This window comes from Entelurus aequoreus, linkage group LG11 (genome assembly GCF_033978785.1).
Source record: "Entelurus aequoreus isolate RoL-2023_Sb linkage group LG11, RoL_Eaeq_v1.1, whole genome shotgun sequence".
In the NCBI taxonomy this organism is placed as follows: domain Eukaryota; kingdom Metazoa; phylum Chordata; class Actinopteri; order Syngnathiformes; family Syngnathidae; genus Entelurus; species Entelurus aequoreus.
This window is the reverse complement of record NC_084741.1, coordinates 23,956,601-23,974,293: the sequence shown is the minus strand read 5'-3', so window position 1 is coordinate 23,974,293 and position 17,693 is coordinate 23,956,601. Positions and strand designations below refer to the sequence as shown.

The window sequence follows — 17,693 nt, the reverse complement described above, 5'->3', positions numbered from 1 at the left end:
TCAAGTCAAAAGGCTAAAGTCCAAGTGAAGTCACAAGTCATTGATGTTAAAGTCTAAGTCGAGTTGCAAGTCTCTTTACATTTTGTCAAGTCGAGTCTAAAGTCATCGAATTCATGACTCGAGTCTGACTCGAGTCCAAGTCATGTGACTCGAGTCCACACCTCTGGTTGTTCGCATACCGTGACCTCATGTCCCATTTCTTAATGTTATGTTTGTTGTATGTGATATACAGTACAGGCCAAAAGTTTGGACACATCTTCTCATTCAATGTGTTTTCTTTATTTTCATGACTATTTACATTGTAGATTGTCACATCAAAACTATGAATGAACACATGAGGAGTTATGTACTTAACAAAAAAAGGTGAAATAACTGAAAACAGGTTTTATATTCTAGTTTCTTCAAAATAGCCACCGTTTGCTCTGTATACTGTTTTGCACACTCCTGGCATTCTCTCGATGAGTTTTAAGAGGTAGTCACCTGAAAGGGTTTTCACTTCACAGGTGTCGTAGTTGTGATGCCTTCAGTGACAATCTACAATGTAAATAGTCATGAAAATAAAGAAAACACATTGAAATGAGAAGGTGTGTCCAAACTTTTGGCCTGTACTGTATGATGACATTAATTGTGTTAGACAAGTGCTGAGTTAGCTTCTTGGAGACACACTATTTCGTTGCGGACAAAAGAGCTCATTAGCATTAAAGCTGCCGACACTTTCTTCACGGCAAGGCTTACTAAAAGCCCCTTTAAACTGTAAATTCAAGTATAAAGGCCAAATTTTGGATGACACAATTCCAATGTGGTGGAAATTACGATAATGATGAACCTTTAAATTGCAGTATTCTGTTCGTACGGTACACATCCAGTACATTACCAGTATGATCCGTGTTATTCACAGGCACTCCAGCTCTCAGCAGCTCCAGCACTACTCTGTCCAGTCCACTACGCACCGCGCGGATCAGAACCACAGAGCCGTCCGGTCCGCACCACTCTGCCGACTGCCAACATAAGCAGTAACGTATGAATGCCATAGTAATTCTGTAATTATTACTACATTATGTAAATGAGCTGACTTGCTGAGGGGGACTGAGCAGAGGTGGCGGTATGGCGTTCCTTTCCCAGCCTCCGGATGAAGCTGAAGGAGACAATTTGATGCATATTGTAACTCCCATTATGTAATGTGTATATATTTTATCAAGGTGAATAGTATGGACTTGACTCACAAGGAGCTGGCCTGCGGGGCTGCGAGCCTCCAGCCCGGTAGTGTTTCAGCTCCTGGCTCCTGCGGTCGCAGATGGTGGCGTCGTCCTGGCGGTCGCCGCACCTGGCGCTGATGTCCTCCATGGAGCTCTGGGTGAAGTCTGTGTCGCTGGCGATGTCGGGGTCCCTCTTGAGAGGTCTGACGAAGAACCCACAGGACATATCATTAGGAACACCGGCACCAGCTAACGAGATCCTTCCTGCCTCCTCTTCAAAGGTCACTCACCTCATCCTCATGGCGTCCTCCCCGAGGGGTTCCCTCCTTCTCTTCTTTTCCGCTTCTTTGGCTTTCTTCTTCTTCCTCAAGCCCATCTTATCATGCTCCCGCCCTGAACGCACTCTGGGCTCCTGCTGTGTGGCGGCGTGCGGTGTCCAGGACTTGGATTTGCCCTTCTTGTTGTAGGTGGCGGTGGAGCCGTGTCTTACCCGGGGCCCATCTCCACTGCTGCTGCCGCCGCCACTCTCTCTCTCCCTTCTCTGCTGCCTCGCCCTCCTCACCACTAGGAAGACCACCATGGCCAAGGCCAGGAGCAGGCCTGCTGCTATGGCAACCACGGCCCATAACCATGCTGGGGTGGGCTCTTTAAGAAAAAGCAATACAATAATTGATTGATTTGTTTGAGGTAGTGTAATATCTGCTAGTCTAAGAAATAACATGTTTTGCATATGGTGGAAGATTACATTTGTCATAAAGCAAGCAGCCAGCCAAATCTTGTAGACTGTGGTCCACCATCTTGGGCAGGTAACAAAGTATGACCATTACGTGTGACATGCACAGGTGGACAACATACACTTCACAAACGGGAGGCTTTGCCACGCCGTCCTTCTACTGCGGAGAAGGTGGCAAGGCCAGCGGTTCACCACCACATTATGTTCATTATTGAGGTTGCAGTTTGTTGCTATGTGTGTGCAGGAAACAGGAGGCTGCCACCTCTACCTTTGACTTCCTCCTTCCGCGTTTCCTCGTCCCTGCTGCCTATCTCGTCTTGCACACCTCGGACAGCGATGACGGCCTTCAGCTCCTGGAGGGCGGGATACCGGGCGGGCCTCAGCAGCATGACGGCGCGAAGGAAGCTGGCGGCCTCGGTGGCGTACGGGAAACAGGTAGAGGGCTGGCGGGAACACGGTCGGTTGTCCACTTGGAGGAAAACCAGGGAGCTAGGAAGAAACATTCATGGATAACAATGATGTAATGTAATGTAACGCTTCTACCTCTGAAACGCTGCACACAATAGGGTGAACCTTTGTCAACACTGTGTTGCTACTATTTTATTTTTTTTATTTTTTTGTCCTGTCCAGCTACTCAGGCAAATCATATTGTTGATGTAGATGCCCATATCGGCTGTACAGATTAACTTTACAAAAGAGAAGTGTGGGATACTTCTCTTGTTGCCTTATTTATTTTTATTTGACTTTATTAAATGGATTTTATTATTTGGTGCAGCCGGGCCGGAGCAGGAGGGGATAGAAAGAGAAAAAAAGGAAGACAGAGGGGGAAATTGCAGGGACAAGATGGGGTTAAGACAAAGAGACAACAACAACAAACACAACAATAACAACAACAACAACAAAACTGCATCACTTCTACTATTGCTACTATTTTTCTGACCCATACACCACACCGTGGTGCTGTTGGTAAACCTTGTGTGTCGAACTGACTTGAAATTTCTCATACAGCTCTACAAAACACTCACAGTAACTTTCGGAGTGACGAGCACATGTGTAAAAAATATAAGCTTGATTGGTGGAAACAAATGGCCGTCTTTGCAGGGGCGGTACTTAACAACAAATACGATGTGTATCTGCAGGGGTTCTTAACATCTGAGCCCAACTTTTCCACTACAGAGGGACCCGGGCCCACTCAAATATTAACACTGAATTAGTAATCTTACTCTTGATTTTCCATCCATTCATCTTCTTCCGCTTATCCGAGGTCGGGTCGCGGGGGTAGCAGCCTAAGCAGGGAAGCCCAGACTTTCCTCTCCCCAGCCACTTCGTCCAGCTCCTGCCGGGGGATCCCGAGGCGTTCCCAGGCCAGCCGGGAGACATAGTCTTCCCAACATGTCCTGGGTCTTCCCCGCGGCCTCCTACTGGTTGGACGTGCCCTAAACAACTCCCTAGGGAGGCGTTCGGGTGGCATCCTGACCAGATGTCCGAACCAACTCATCTGGCTCCTCTCGATGTGGAGGAGCAGCGGCTTTACTTTGAGCTCCCCCCGGATGGCAGAGCTTCTCACCCTATCTCTAAGGGAGAGCCCCGCCACCCGGCGGAGGAAACTCATTTCGGCCGCCTGTACCCGTGATCTTGTCCTTTCGATCATAACCCAAAGCTCATGACCATAGGTGAGGATGGGAACGTAGATCGACCGGTAAATTGAGAGCTTTGCCTTCCGGCTCAGCTCCTTCTTCACCACAACGGATCGATACAGCGTCCGCATTACTGAAGACGCCGCACCGATCCGCCTGTCGATCTCACGATCCACTCTTCCCTCACTCGTGAACAAGACTCCTAGGTACTTGAACTCCTCCACTTGGGGCAGAGTCTCCTCCCCAACCCGGAGATGGCACTCCACTCTTGATTTTAATTTTTGAATTTTGAATTATATCCAACCTACTTAATTTACAACTTTGTCAAATGATATGATCGCATGTGTTAGTCACAAAGATTATTATTTATTTCGCACGTAAACCTTAGGCTTATGTCAGACTATTTAGAAAAATAAATAATAATCAAATGTACTGCGTATGAAGAGACTCATAAATAACTCAAAAATAAAAATTACTTACACTTGTGCTGTGCTAAAACAAAAAAACAAATGTATAATAAATATTTTTTCTAAATAAACTGCTAATAAGATTAAAGTACAAATGAAAATACAGCTTCACCACTTTAGTCATAATTTTTGCGCTTAAGAAACTTCCCTGTATTACAACTGGCCCATACAGACTACAGCTGAGAAACACATATTTTTTGGCGCTCTCTCGGGGGTGCTCGCAGCCCGACACGGGGCACCGGCCCAAAACTTAAGAAACACTGTCTTACATCAACTCACGATTCAATATGACTCTGATTCTTGGATTCAGAATTGATTCTTAATGCAACATGATCCTCAAGTCTAAACAATTTCTTGTAATATACTATTTGGTATGTAAATAATTAGGGATGTGCCAATCGATCGGTCACCGATCAGTATCGGCCAATTTTTGTAAAAAAAATATGTCATCGCTATTGCTGATTAATGCCAGTCACAAAAGCCGATCCCTAATAGCTGACGCAAATTTAGTTTTAGTCCTCTGGTTGACAAGCTGCTAGCAGCCAATTATGTGTCTCCGTACACAGTGTGGAGCCGCTCCCTAACTTAATAATAATCACCCCAATTACGGCAAATAAACTGCATTTTTAGTAGGCTAAACATGTTTCACACTGCGGGCAAGCCAGAAGGAGGCATGCTAATCGCTAAGCTAATTGCTAAACTACCTTTGAACAACAGTAAAAAAAATTGTGTTTCGTTAAATTTAGGAAGTCTAAAGTAAGATGACACGTAAGGGGAGAGCGGATTGATCCATAAATTGGTGATGTCGATACCAAGGGTAGTTGCAGTCAGGGTTTCCCCTAAGTTGCCAAGATACCTGTGGCGGTGGGGGTGTTTTTAGGGGGGAGGTCAATATGACGTCATCACATTATTTGCTGGGATGAATATATTTAAAGGCCTACTGAAACCCACTACTACCGACCACGCAGTCTGATAGTTTATATATCAATGATGAAATCTTAACATTGCAACACATGCCAATACGGCCGGGTTAACTTATAAAGTGCAATTTTAAATGTCCCGCGAAACTTCCGGTTGAAAACGTCTATGTATGATGACGTTTGCGCGTGACGTCGATGGTTGAAACGTAAGTATTCGGACACCATTGTATCTCAATACAAACAGCTCTGTTTTCATCGCAAAATTCCACAGTATTCTGGACATCTGTGTTGGTGAATCTTTTGCAATTTGTTTAATAAACAATGGAGACTGCAAAGAAGAAAGCTGTAGGTGGGATCGGTGTATTAGCGGCTGGCTGCAGCAACACAACCAGGAGGACTTTGAGGATAGCAGACGCGCTTTCCGACGCTAGCCGCCGACTGCATCGATAATCGGGTGAAGTCCTTCGTCGCGCCGTCGATCGCTGGAACGCAGGTGAGCACGGGTGTTGATGAGCAGATGAGGGCTGGCGTAGGTGGAGCGCTAATGTTTTTATTATAGCTCTGACGAGGTCCCGTAGCTAAGTTAGCTTCAATGGCGTCGTTAGCAACAGCATTGCTAGGCTTCGACTGGCGGCACAGCATTAACCGTGTAGTTACAGGTCCAGTGTTTGGTTCGGTGTCTCCTGATAGTAGTATTGTTGATCTTCTGTCTATCCTTCCAGTCAGGGGCTTATTTATTTTGTTTCTATCTGCATTTAAGCACGATGCTATCACGTTAGCTCCGTAGCTAAAGTGCTTCGCCGATTTATTGTCATGGAGATAAAAGTCACTGTGAATGTCCATTTCACGTTCTCAACTCTTATTTTCAAGAGGATATAGTATCCGAGGTGGTTTAAAATACAAATCCGTGATCCACAATAGAAAAAGGAGAAATTGTGGAATCCAATGAGCCCTTTCACCTAAGTTACGGTCAGAGTGAAAAAAGATATGTCCTGCACTGCCCTCTAGTCCTTCACTCTCACATTCCTCATCCACGAATCTTTCATCCTCGCTCAAATATATGGGGTAATCGTCGCTTTCTCAGTCCGAATCGCTCTCGTTGCTGGTGTAAACAATGGGGAAATGTGAGGAGCCCATCAGCCTGCGACGTCACGCTACTTCCGGTACAGGCAAGGCTTTTTTTATCAGCGACCAAAAGTTGCGAACTTTATCGTCGATGTTCTCTACTAAATTCTTTCAGCAAAAATATGGCAATATCGCGAAATGATCAAGTATGACACATAGAATGGATCTGCTATCCCCGTTTAAATTAAAAAAATTCATTTCAGTAGGCCTTTAATTAAAAAGGCAAATACAGTATTCATACATTTAAAAAAAATCTGTTATTATTAATTATAGTATTAACATATATTTTTTATGTGGATCCCCTATGTTTTTAGACACAGTCCCACTGTGACCAATCAAAGTTCCATTCTTTTTGGCGAAAGCTCTTACCCGTTTGAATCCGCTGGCGTTGTTTGAGCCAACAGGTCAACGAGCTGCTGGGGGTCAAACTCAAACAAGTTCCTGTTGGCAGCGAGCGGGGCTGAGCCTCTCTGTTTGAGCGGCGTACGCAGGAGCACGCTGAGCGCCCAGAGCACCGTTGTGTTGGTGAAGGCGCCGCCTTTGTGTGCGATGCTGGTGTGCACTACCAGGGTGCCCTTGGCCCACAAGGGGCTCTGGTGCGTGAAGCAGTCGCTGCCGTCCCACCCGCAGGGGGCGCTGTCGCACCCCTTGTCGCATTGGGAGTTGGCGTAGTGGTTGCTGCAGTACGGGATGTGGCCCGGACTAGGATGTAGAAAGCAACATTTCAGATTTACATTTAATCATCATTATATAAAGAAACGTAATGCAGGTATTCTTAATCTGCGTACAATAGTTATTGTATTTGTATGATCATTTGTACCATCAATAATTGCAAAAGTCCCATAATGTTAAATTATTGATCAAAACATGACTATTAAATGATAAATGGGTTATACTTGTACAGCGCTTTTCTACCTTCAAGGTACTCAAATTTAGCAAACATAAACATGATACATCATGCGCTGCCTGGTGTTGTGCATTGTCTTACGTGCCTAGTTACGGCCAGTTGGGGGCGCTCTTCAGCCAGTAGCAACTTTTTTCAGTGCTGTTACTTTATTCAACGATAAACCGCAATGTCGCAGTATATGCTATATTATACACCACTGGTGTCAAACTCAAGACCTGGGGCCAGATCTGACCCTCCACGTCATTTTATGTGGTCCAACACTTTGTTCAATGTGGTCCACCAAATCATTAAATGGGGCCTGCCCTGTTATTTTCAGTTGGCCTGCCACATCATTCAATGTGGTCTCCCACATCGTTTAACATGGTTTTTCACATTGTTTAATGTGGTCTTCTACGTCATTCAATGAAGTCTGCCAAATCATTTAATGTGGTCTGCCACCTCATCTAATGTGGTCTTCTACGTCATTGAATGTGGCCCGCCACATCACTAAATGGGGCCTGCCCCGTTATTTAAAGTGGCCTGCCACATTATTTAATTTGGCCTGGCACGTCATTCAATGTGGTCTTCCACATCATTTAACGTGGTCTGCCACATCATTTAATGTGGTTTTCTACATCATTCAATGTGGCCCGCCACGTATGGCGTCAGCCACATCACTAAATTGGGCGTGCCCCTTTTTTTTTATTTGGGCCAGCAACATCATTCAATGTGGTCTGCAACATTATTTAAAGTGGCCTGGCACGTCTTTCATTGTGGTCCGCCAAGTCATTTAACGTGGTCTCCCACATTCTTTTTTGGTGGCCTGGCATGTCTTTTAATGTGGTTCGCCAAGTCGTTTAGTGTGGTCTTCCAAATCATTGGGTGTGGTCTTCCACATCATTTAATGTGGTCTTCCACATCATTTAATGTGGTCTCCCACATCATTTAACGTGGTTTTCCACATTATTTAACGTAATCTTTCGCACCATTTAACGCCGTCTGCCATTTAATGTAAGGTGGCTCTACACGTCATTTAGTGTGGTCCACCATGTCATTCGATGTGGTCTTCCACATCACGTAAAGTGGCCTGCCACACGGCATTTAACGTTGTCCGCCATTTCATTATTGTGGCCCGCCACCTCATTCAATTTTGCCCACCACGTCATTCAACGTGATTTCTGGGAATCTAGCAACACTGTTCCCAATACACACCTGTTGTGTTATTAGGGTTGTGTCAGTGGGAAATGTTTAATTTGGGCTGGCCCACTACAATAAAATAGTGTGCCAACTTGGCCCTTTGATGTGTATATATCATTTTCATAAAGATCATTGAACGGATGAAGGCAAGAACATCTGGGCCTCTTTAGCCTCTCATAGTCTTGACAGACATGTCACTGATTGGGCCGTAACTTCTCTGTCTATGTTACGCATTACCTAAATAAATAAAAAAGACAAAAAAACAAATATTGGCTGTCTATTGGCCTAATATTGATTTGCAGTGCACCCCTTCGTTGTGTTACACCTTTTACGCTAGGGGCTCTTAACCTTTCCTGCTACAAAGTGGCTCTCGGGGCCCACTCAAATATAGCAACACTGAATCTTACCCTTGATTTTATTCATATTCAATAATTATATCTAACTTATAGTTTACAACCTTGTCAAATGAAATGAAACCACGTGTTAATCACAAAGATTATTATTTGTTTAACACATGAGTCTTAAGAAAATAAGTACAAACCAAACATACTGCATAAGAAGGGACTCATAAATGACTGAGGAAAAATTCATTTACATACAATTATGTTGTGCCAAAATAAACAAACTAAATTCATAATGAATATGTTTCTTAACTAAACCGTCAATAAAATATAAGTGCAAATTAAAATACAGCCTCACCACTTTAGTCATAATTTTTAGCGCTCAAGAAACTTTTTTTTAGCTCCGGACTTCTTCTGTTCGATTGACACTGTTATTACTGCCACAAGTGGAGGAAAAGTGTATTGCAACTGAGTATCGCTGCGGCTTACACTGAGAAACAGATATTTTTTAGCGGCCCAGCAATTGGTTAGGAAACACTGTTTTATGCTAAATAAACAAATACATTTAATTGCATTTAAATTAATGTCAATTTAGTACAAAGATGTGACCTCATTTAGATACACAAGAGTGTGAAATTTAATTAAACTGAACTGCAAACATAATCATCTTGTTCAATGCAATGTGTTCAGTGTGTGTATTCTTACATGCATTTACTTCAAAATTGCGTATCTCGGATTTAAAGCATGTCTACACTGAAAATATTTAATTTAAAATGTGTAAAACATGGACATTTAAAAACGTGAAAATAAATATTAAAATTTGATAAAAACTATTTTAACCCTGGAAAAAAAAAGTGATTATGAATGTGATGATGTCTCACTTGCAGGGGCCTCTGTCTTTAAGACAGTCCAGGCCGTCTCGGAGGCATTCGGGCTCCATACACTCTCTGTCACATGACCCGTCCCCAAACTTGCCCTTACACTTTCTGCTGCCAGGACACTGTGCCCACGGGTCACCAGACGCTGCTGTGGAAGGAGAAAAACAAAACATCTTCACGGAGGCCGCTAAATGGGTTGTACAAGCCAGGGCCAGTACTGTACTTCGTCTGCTTAAGACCATCAGGACTGTTTTTCTTGGGTCTTATCGCGACATCAATAATAGCACTCATTGTTCCTGAGTAACGGCAAAGAGCGCCTCCTGAGCGTTAGAGGGGAACAGGAAAAGGGGGCCCGACATAAACAGGAAGTTTCCAGGAGAAGTGAATAGCAACAGGAAGTGGAGTGGGCCAGGACTCGATAAAGGTCAAAGGTTGTCGCCTTGGCAATGAGGAATGGGATGGAGCGAGACAATGGGCTTGGCAGGTGGGGACCTGAATGGTATAACCTCATAGAGTGAACGAGGGATATTAAAATCACAGCAGTTGGACCATTCATACAAATTATAGATCATATTTCACCACCTCAGAAAACACTTGGCTCTCCAAGTACCACCATAATGACCAACATTAAAATACAGTAGCATAATAGCCCTAAGGTTCATTAAAAAGGCAGAGGTTTTATTTACACAGTATATCTAATAGGGCTGTGAATCTTTGGGCACCACACGATTCGTTTCGATTCCTGGGGGTAACGAATCGATTCAGAATCGATTCTCGATTCAAAACAATTCTCGATTCAATATCAATACTTTTTTAATAACATTGGGTGCTAGTTCTATGATTAACTGCATTCCTCCATAAAATAGATAACAGCTCTGATAAATTTCTATATAACTTTAAAAAAAACTGGTTTTGTTGAATACAATTCTACCCAATTATTTAATAATATCAAATAGAAATAAGGCAGCAAGAAAGGTATTTCTCTCATTTCTCTTTTCTAAAGTAAATCTGTACAGCAGATATGGTCATCTACAGCCACGATATGCTTGAGTGTCTTAACAGGACAGATTAAAAAAATATATATATTATATTATATTATATTATATATATGTATATACATATATTTTTTCTTTTTAAAGTCAATTTTTGATTTTTTTTAATCGATTAAGAATCGTTACAAGTAAGAATCGCGATTCATTCAAAAATACTTTTTTTTTGGCACATCTATTATCTAATATTTTTGGCAACTGCAATATTACACACAGTTTGAACAGTAACACTGTGCTTGAATGTTCAATTGAGTGTTTTTTGTTTTGTTTTTTTGGCGTTATCCATTGGCGTTGTTAGGCCTATTTTAGGGGGTCTCAAGCCCCCCTAAAATGTTCTTAAGCCCCCCTAAATAATTTGGTGTTAAAAAAAAAATAAAAATCTTTTTTTTTATTTTTTTTTTTTTTTACAAATACATGCCGACATATTCATTATAAAATGGCCCGAATATGAGTTTAAATAAATAATCATATAACCTGTCATTATTCACTCAGTTTCCCCTCACTTCATAGCATAAGTTAGAGAGCCCCTTTAGTGCGTCGGAATCCAATCCATTCCACTTGTTCATACAGAAAATGCCCACATCACTCAAAATCCAGTCCGCATTTTCTCTGCGACCTTGCTTGCGGAGTTGCAGGTGTACGAAGCACATTAGCACACAGCACTGCAGAACAAGAACCTTGTGTCTGCAATTGTAAATCATTTAGTTTTTAAGTTTTGTGTTTCTTTTAGAATCTATATAAAGTAATATACATTAGCCTATTGTTAAAATAATGAAAATATATATATAATAAACATACTTGTTTTATTGTATCGTTACATTAATAGCTGTTGTATTATTATAGGATGGCTTGTTAAACATTTCATAGGATTTTCAGAGGGTGGAAAAACCAAGACATTTAATATAAAATGTAAAATGAATAAATACATAAAAAGAAAAAGAAAAAAATGGTTAAAAGCCATCGTCCCGGGGAGCATTTAATTTCGTCCCGTGCATTTTTTTTTTTACCGACGACGGAACTACATTAATCTCAAGCCCTGGAAGTTACATTTTATTGTTTGCATTATTTGTTTCAGCATTGCACTTTGAAGATGGTCCCTCAGCTCTTTGACAGCTTTGGCTCTTTTTCAGATCAGCAGACAGACTCTAAGTCTTTCTTATTTACAGTATACTGTATATAAAAGTTTCTCATTTCTATTCAGACTTCCATATATATTTTGTTTCCTTAACGGCTTGCCATAATATATATATATATATATATATATATATATATATATATATATATATATATATATATATATATATATATATATGTTATATACAAGCCAAATTATCCCGATCCAGATATTACTTTAATTCAAGTAATTAAGTAATATTTCCAGGGCTTGAATTTACAACCATTTTAGTCACATATGTGCCCAAAATGTAATATGTGCAACTTCAAAATATTTGGGAACAAACAATTATTGTATTGTGAGCTAAAGTCGTGGCATTAGCCTCTATGTTGTGAATTAATAAGATAGAGGCTAATGCCATGACTTTCATTGTGTTTCAGTGTATCTTGAAGGATCATGCAAGTAATTGTTTGTTGTTGATGCTGTAAACAAAATGTCACTGTGCAAACCCATGTTTGTTGTTGTACTGAACACAGATTGAAAATAAACCGACTGAAATAATAATAATAACAATGAATAATTTATAAGTCTTTGTTAGCCGTTTGTGAAGTTTTGTGCTCGTGCGCTACGTTCGCTCGCATCCTGTGCATCTCCTGGGGCTAAGCCCCCCCTGTCCTTAAAAGCTAGTGACGCCCCTGGCGTTATCACTAGCTGGAACCCAAGTACCACAGTTTGAGAATCATTCTTAAAGAGGATTCAACTTTTTTTTTTTTACTAATTTTACATTTGCTCAATCTGTTATTCAAGTTTTGACGGTTTATACCCTGTGCATGGCCAGGACTCCTCAAACTATACTGTCAGTTTAATTTAATTTAAATGACACTTAAATTGTATTTTTTGGCAAATTCGACAACTTTTTTCCAAACTTTTCAGTCTTCATATTTACCTTTGTGCTGGTTGCTGTTTTATTTTTATTTTCAATATTACAGGCAGGTAAATAAAAAATTAAAAAAAGTTATTTCCATACACATTCAATCTGCACTGTAATTAATAATTACATTTATTTTCTTTTGAAACTATTTCAAGACGTCAAATTTAGAAAAGGCCAGTTTCCCATATGTTGAAATTTGGACCCACCTCGGTTCGTCCAGCTCAGTCCCAGTAGAACAAACAAGTGCAAAGTCAGCATCTTCAAGTCTCTCAGGGTCTAAATAAGTCCAGTCCAGCACCTCTTCACACCTCTAGTCTTCGATATCCAAAGTTACAGTCGCGGACATTGTTGTCTGCGACACCAGCACCACAAACACCTTCTAAAGGAACCACTCAGCCCACTTCTGTTCACCAGACCTTTTTTTTTTTTTGAGGTCTTGCGGATATGTGGATAACTTCCTGCCACTGTGTGCAGAAGAATAGGAGGGCGCTGACCGTCTGTGACGCACAATGTCGAACGCATTTGCAGTGCAACGCATTAGTTTTATCCAAAAAGTGAATTTAGATTTTTCTTATATTAATACAAGAAACACAGGTGGCTGTATTGCTCTGTTGCTCTTTAACTGTTATAAATGGAACATTGTGAATAAACTTGCCTAAACAACTGTCAAAACAGTGCATTCTAAAGAGACAGTCAGAAAGTGGCTTGAAGATGGTCTGTAAAACATAAGCTATGCAACATGTTGACCCAAGAACCACCATTACATGTTATCTAGTAGCTGCGGACCGGTCAACGCTTGAAAATTTGTCCCACGGACCGGGGGGGGGGGGGGTTTAATTTTTTTTTTTTTTTTTTCATAAAGAAATACAATCATGTGTGCTTACGGACTGTATCCCTGCGGACTGTATTGATTTATATTGATATATAATGTATATATTGTGTTTTTTATGTTGATTTAATTTTTTTATTTTTTTAAACATTTTTTAAATTTTTTTTTAAATTTCTTGTGCGGCCCGGTACCAATCGGCCCGTGGTTGGGGACCACTGATCTAGACCACAAGGAAGTGTTTTACTGTAGAAAAAAAAAATCATAATGTGACCCATTTAACGCTAACGAGCTGTGTTTATTCATAGCTTTTTGGACAGAGTGTTTGTTTTCAAGAAGGGATATTACTGACTTTATCCACTTTTTACAGCATTACACAACTTTGCACATGTAATAGATGGATACAGTATATTGAAATCCCATTAGCTGACACAGATTTACAGGTGAGTAGACAGAAACATACTGAGGTTAAATAATTAAGATGAAGACTACTATTATTTACAAATACCTCTAAACCCATATGTGCTGAAACTGTCATGGCCTGCCATTCAGGTCTGACTGGGTGTATTCGTTTTCCTGTGATCGGTCTATGTTCCCTGTTTTGTTCTCCTATTTTCTGTTCTACTTCCAGTTTGTGTCATGCTACAGTGACGTTATCAGTGCTACTCACCTGCCTCTGATTAGTGATCAGAAGACTCATCTGCCTCTGGTCGCTAATCAGAGGGCTTTATAGGCCAGCCCCATGCCATGGTCCAGACTGGATGGTTGTATGAGTTGTACTGCATTGTTTGTTCCATGAGTGTTTAAGCTGTGTTGTGCCTATTGTGCACTTCCCAGCTGCACTTGACCTGAGTAGTAGTTATAAAAGACTCTTCTTACCTGCACGTCATGTTTTGGATATTTCCGTGGTCAATGAAAGAAATGTCCAGAGAAAGCTGACCCAGCAGGCACAAGACATTAATCAAATCAAATCAAATCAACTTTATTTATAAAGCACATTTAAAATGTACCACAGGGGTAGCCAAAGTGCTGTACAATGGGCAGGTTAAAAGATAATACGAGAACCGAGCAAACACAACACAACATAAACAGAACACGATAAAAAAATAAATAAATAAATAAATAAATAAAACATAAAAACAGGTTCACAGCAGGTGTATTATGGGGCACCATTGCAGGATGGATATCACTCAGTGTTAAAAGCCATGGAATAAAAGTATGTTTTTAAGAGAGATTTAAAAACAGGAAGAGAGGACGCTTGTCTAACACTAAGAGGTAGGTCGTTCCAGAGCTTGGGAGCAGCAGCGGCGAAAGCTCTGTCATCTCTAAGGTTCAGCCTTGTGTCAGGGACCGTCAGTAGCAGCTGATCGGCTGATCTTAGGGATCGGGTGGGGCAGTAAGGCTGAAGGAGGTCGGAGAGATATGTTGGCGCGAGGTTGTTTAGACATTTAAAAACAAATAAAAGGAGTTTAAAATTGATTCGGTAACGCACAGGGAGCCAGTGAAGGGACGCTAATATAGGGGTGATGTGCTCACGTCTGCGGGTCTGTGTTAGCAGACGAGCAGCAAAGTTCTGCACAAGCTGCAGGCGGGCGAGGGAGGCCTGGCTAATGCCTACATACAGGGCATTGCAGTAGTCAAGACGAGTCGAGATAAAGGCGTGGATTAATTTCTCGAGATCATGTCCTGATAGAAGTGGTTTCACTTTCGCTATTTGGCGTAATTGATAAAAGCTTTTTTGTATGACGCTGCTGATTTGTTTTTCGAATTTAAAATCTGAGTCGAACTTTACCTCCAGGTTTGTGACACAGTCGCTGAGATACGGGGTCAGAATGCCGAGGTCAACGTTGGGGGAAAAAACAAAATTGGGAACTTGTTGAATTAGGTCCTGATGTTGGGCAACTCAAACCTAACGTTGAAACAACATGCTTTTTGACAACGTTTAATGAATGTTGGGTTCCGACATTGATTTGACCATTGAATTTTGGTCATTTCCCAACAAACAACGTGAAATTAACGTTGGACATCAACGTTCTCTCAATTTACAAATACAACTATTTTGCAACGTTGTTTCAAAGTCAGTTTTAAAGGACATGTATGTATAATCAATATTGTATCAATGTCTTGTGCCTGCTGGGAAGGTCTTTTAAGTATTTATTTGAGATCTCAAATAAACTTCAGATTACAGAGGGGTAAGTTTACGCTGCTTCCGGAAAAAAACAAGAGAGAGAGAAAAGAAAAATTTTAAGATCTTTATGGAGTGAGTGAGGAGGGAGGGTAGGGGTTGGGTGAATTGTCCCGTCCTTAAGTTGGGGTGAGGAAGAGAGACGAGGAAGAGGATGAGCAAATACAAACTATCTGATTGTGGACGGGATATTTTGGCTAAGCATTGGTTAAGGCAGTTGAGACATCACAGTCGTCTTTGTCCTATGCTCGGATAAGGTGGGGGTAGAGCTGTCTCCGATGGGCTCCAGGAATGCATCAGGGCCATAAAGATGTTCTTTACCTTTGGACAGAGGCAGTTGTGGTGAAGCAACTCTAAATTGTGGTTTAGACAAGTGATTACTAAAATATAATTTTGCCACAACAGTCATCTCCAGTCTCCGTATCTTGAGGTCACACCAACTAATCATAAGGAATTGTAACACAAACTAAGTAATGAGGTGGCTAAAGTCATGGTACTAACTAAATAGTAAAAAGAAAACTCCCAAAAATCTAAATACATGTGCCTTATCCAGTTTCTGAAATTTCCGTCAAACCATTCCTTTTTGAGTTATGTTGCTAACCAACAAACAGACACACCCCAGGGAATACACAATGTAATTATGGATGCCATACAACCACATAACCAGGGACGTGCACATGATTATAGAGGGGCAGGGGCTCAAAGTCAGAAAAGGGCAGGACATTTTTTTTTTGGTCCTTTACACAATATGGAAATTAATGTAAAATTAAATTTGCTTATAGGAAGCTAACTACTTAGCTGTGTGTCCTTTGTAGGTAAAAGTGATTGCCATTTCTTTTGTGTCAACATATTATTGTCATAATGAGTTAATTCACATTATCATAGGCTTGGAAGACATGAAAAGCAACAAAACACTGGTTTATTATTAGGCTATTTATTGTTAAATTAAAGCACTTTAATATTGAACATTGAACAGTGCAACATGAACTTTGAAGAAAAATACAAAAATAAATACCGAAATGGAAAAAACTTCAATGTGAAAATCTGTCCTTCCCTTAACTTGATGAAAACACCATCAAGTTGTAACTTATGGTCTTTCTCACTTAATGCTCAGACTAAACAACTGAAACGCAATACAGGGCCAAAAATATGGACCAGGGGCCAGTAGAGGGCTGTAGGATGGAGGCCACCCATACCCAAATATGCTCCTCAATGTAAATTCAGGGCTTCCATGAAATGCTGTGAAATCATCAATTTTAGCCATGCATTAAGAGGTCTGCTACCCTTAGCTGCTTCCTGGCGCTCCTTCTCCTTCCTTTTCTGTATCCTTTCTTTTTTTGGCATTGTGCTGCAGGCATAATCAACATGAATCAAGTTTAAATACAGATGGTAATATTCCTAACAGATAACCTACATCTTATATCCCCAGAATGCTGAAATTATTATTATTATTTATAATAATAATAATAATAATTATTATTATTATTATTATCATTATTATTATTATTGTTATTATTATCATTATTATTATTATTATTTTGTTAACCCACACAGTAATAGCAAAGTCACAATAAACTTTATATCTAAACTTCTACTGTGAGAGAAATGTGATCCGCCGTAAACACAGTGCATTTTATTTTGAAAATTAACCCGGTGTTTTATTTTGTATTTTGTACACTACTTCCTGTCCCGCACGATCCGCTCTACTCTGTGCGGAATTGATGTGCCGTGCTCAATTGATGCGCCGTGCTCCGACGTCTGGCAAAAACAGAAGCTGACACATTGAATAATAGAATAATACAGCGTTTTTCTAAAATATTACCCATATTAGATGCTGAATAAGTGGACAGCGACTAGACCATAACATAACTCACAGGTTCAAGTTGCTCCACTGTCACGTCTCCGGCTCAGGGGCGCAGTTGGCTCTCTCTCCTCTCACTTACTCACTCACTCGCCCTCTCTCTCTCTGGTGGAAGCGGCAGGCTCAAACAACCTCGTATTACAAGTAAACGTGGAGTTTTTTTTTTGTTTTGTTTTTTTTACATCCCTGACAGGAATTTATTAATGTTGTTTAAAGAAAAAACAAAAAACAAAACACACACACAGGCAGAGGGCACTTTTTAAGACGAGGAAAAAAAGGGCAGGGGCTCAAGCACCCATAGGGCCCTATGTGTGCACGTGCCTGCACATAACAATAAGGAGTGGAAT

The 17,693-nt window shown here is 40.8% G+C and overlaps 1 protein-coding gene across 1 annotated transcript in view; it reads right to left on the bottom strand.

The window, feature by feature from the left end:
- The window catches only part of notchl (notch receptor, like), a 36,260-nt gene extending 23,380 nt beyond the window's left edge, over positions 1 to 12,880 (bottom strand). Inside the window, exons 1-8 of the mRNA XM_062062725.1 lie at positions 12,681 to 12,880; positions 9,384 to 9,528; positions 6,448 to 6,780; positions 2,198 to 2,418; positions 1,487 to 1,841; positions 1,224 to 1,399; positions 1,074 to 1,135; positions 875 to 998 (exon numbers count right to left, since the gene is read on the bottom strand). Of these exons, the coding sequence (XP_061918709.1) occupies positions 875 to 998; positions 1,074 to 1,135; positions 1,224 to 1,399; positions 1,487 to 1,841; positions 2,198 to 2,418; positions 6,448 to 6,780; positions 9,384 to 9,528; positions 12,681 to 12,732 (1,468 nt within the window). The 5' untranslated portion in view covers positions 12,733 to 12,880. The remainder of the gene's footprint in view (positions 1 to 874; positions 999 to 1,073; positions 1,136 to 1,223; positions 1,400 to 1,486; positions 1,842 to 2,197; positions 2,419 to 6,447; positions 6,781 to 9,383; positions 9,529 to 12,680) is intronic.
- Between the last annotated feature and the right edge of the window lie 4,813 nt (positions 12,881 to 17,693).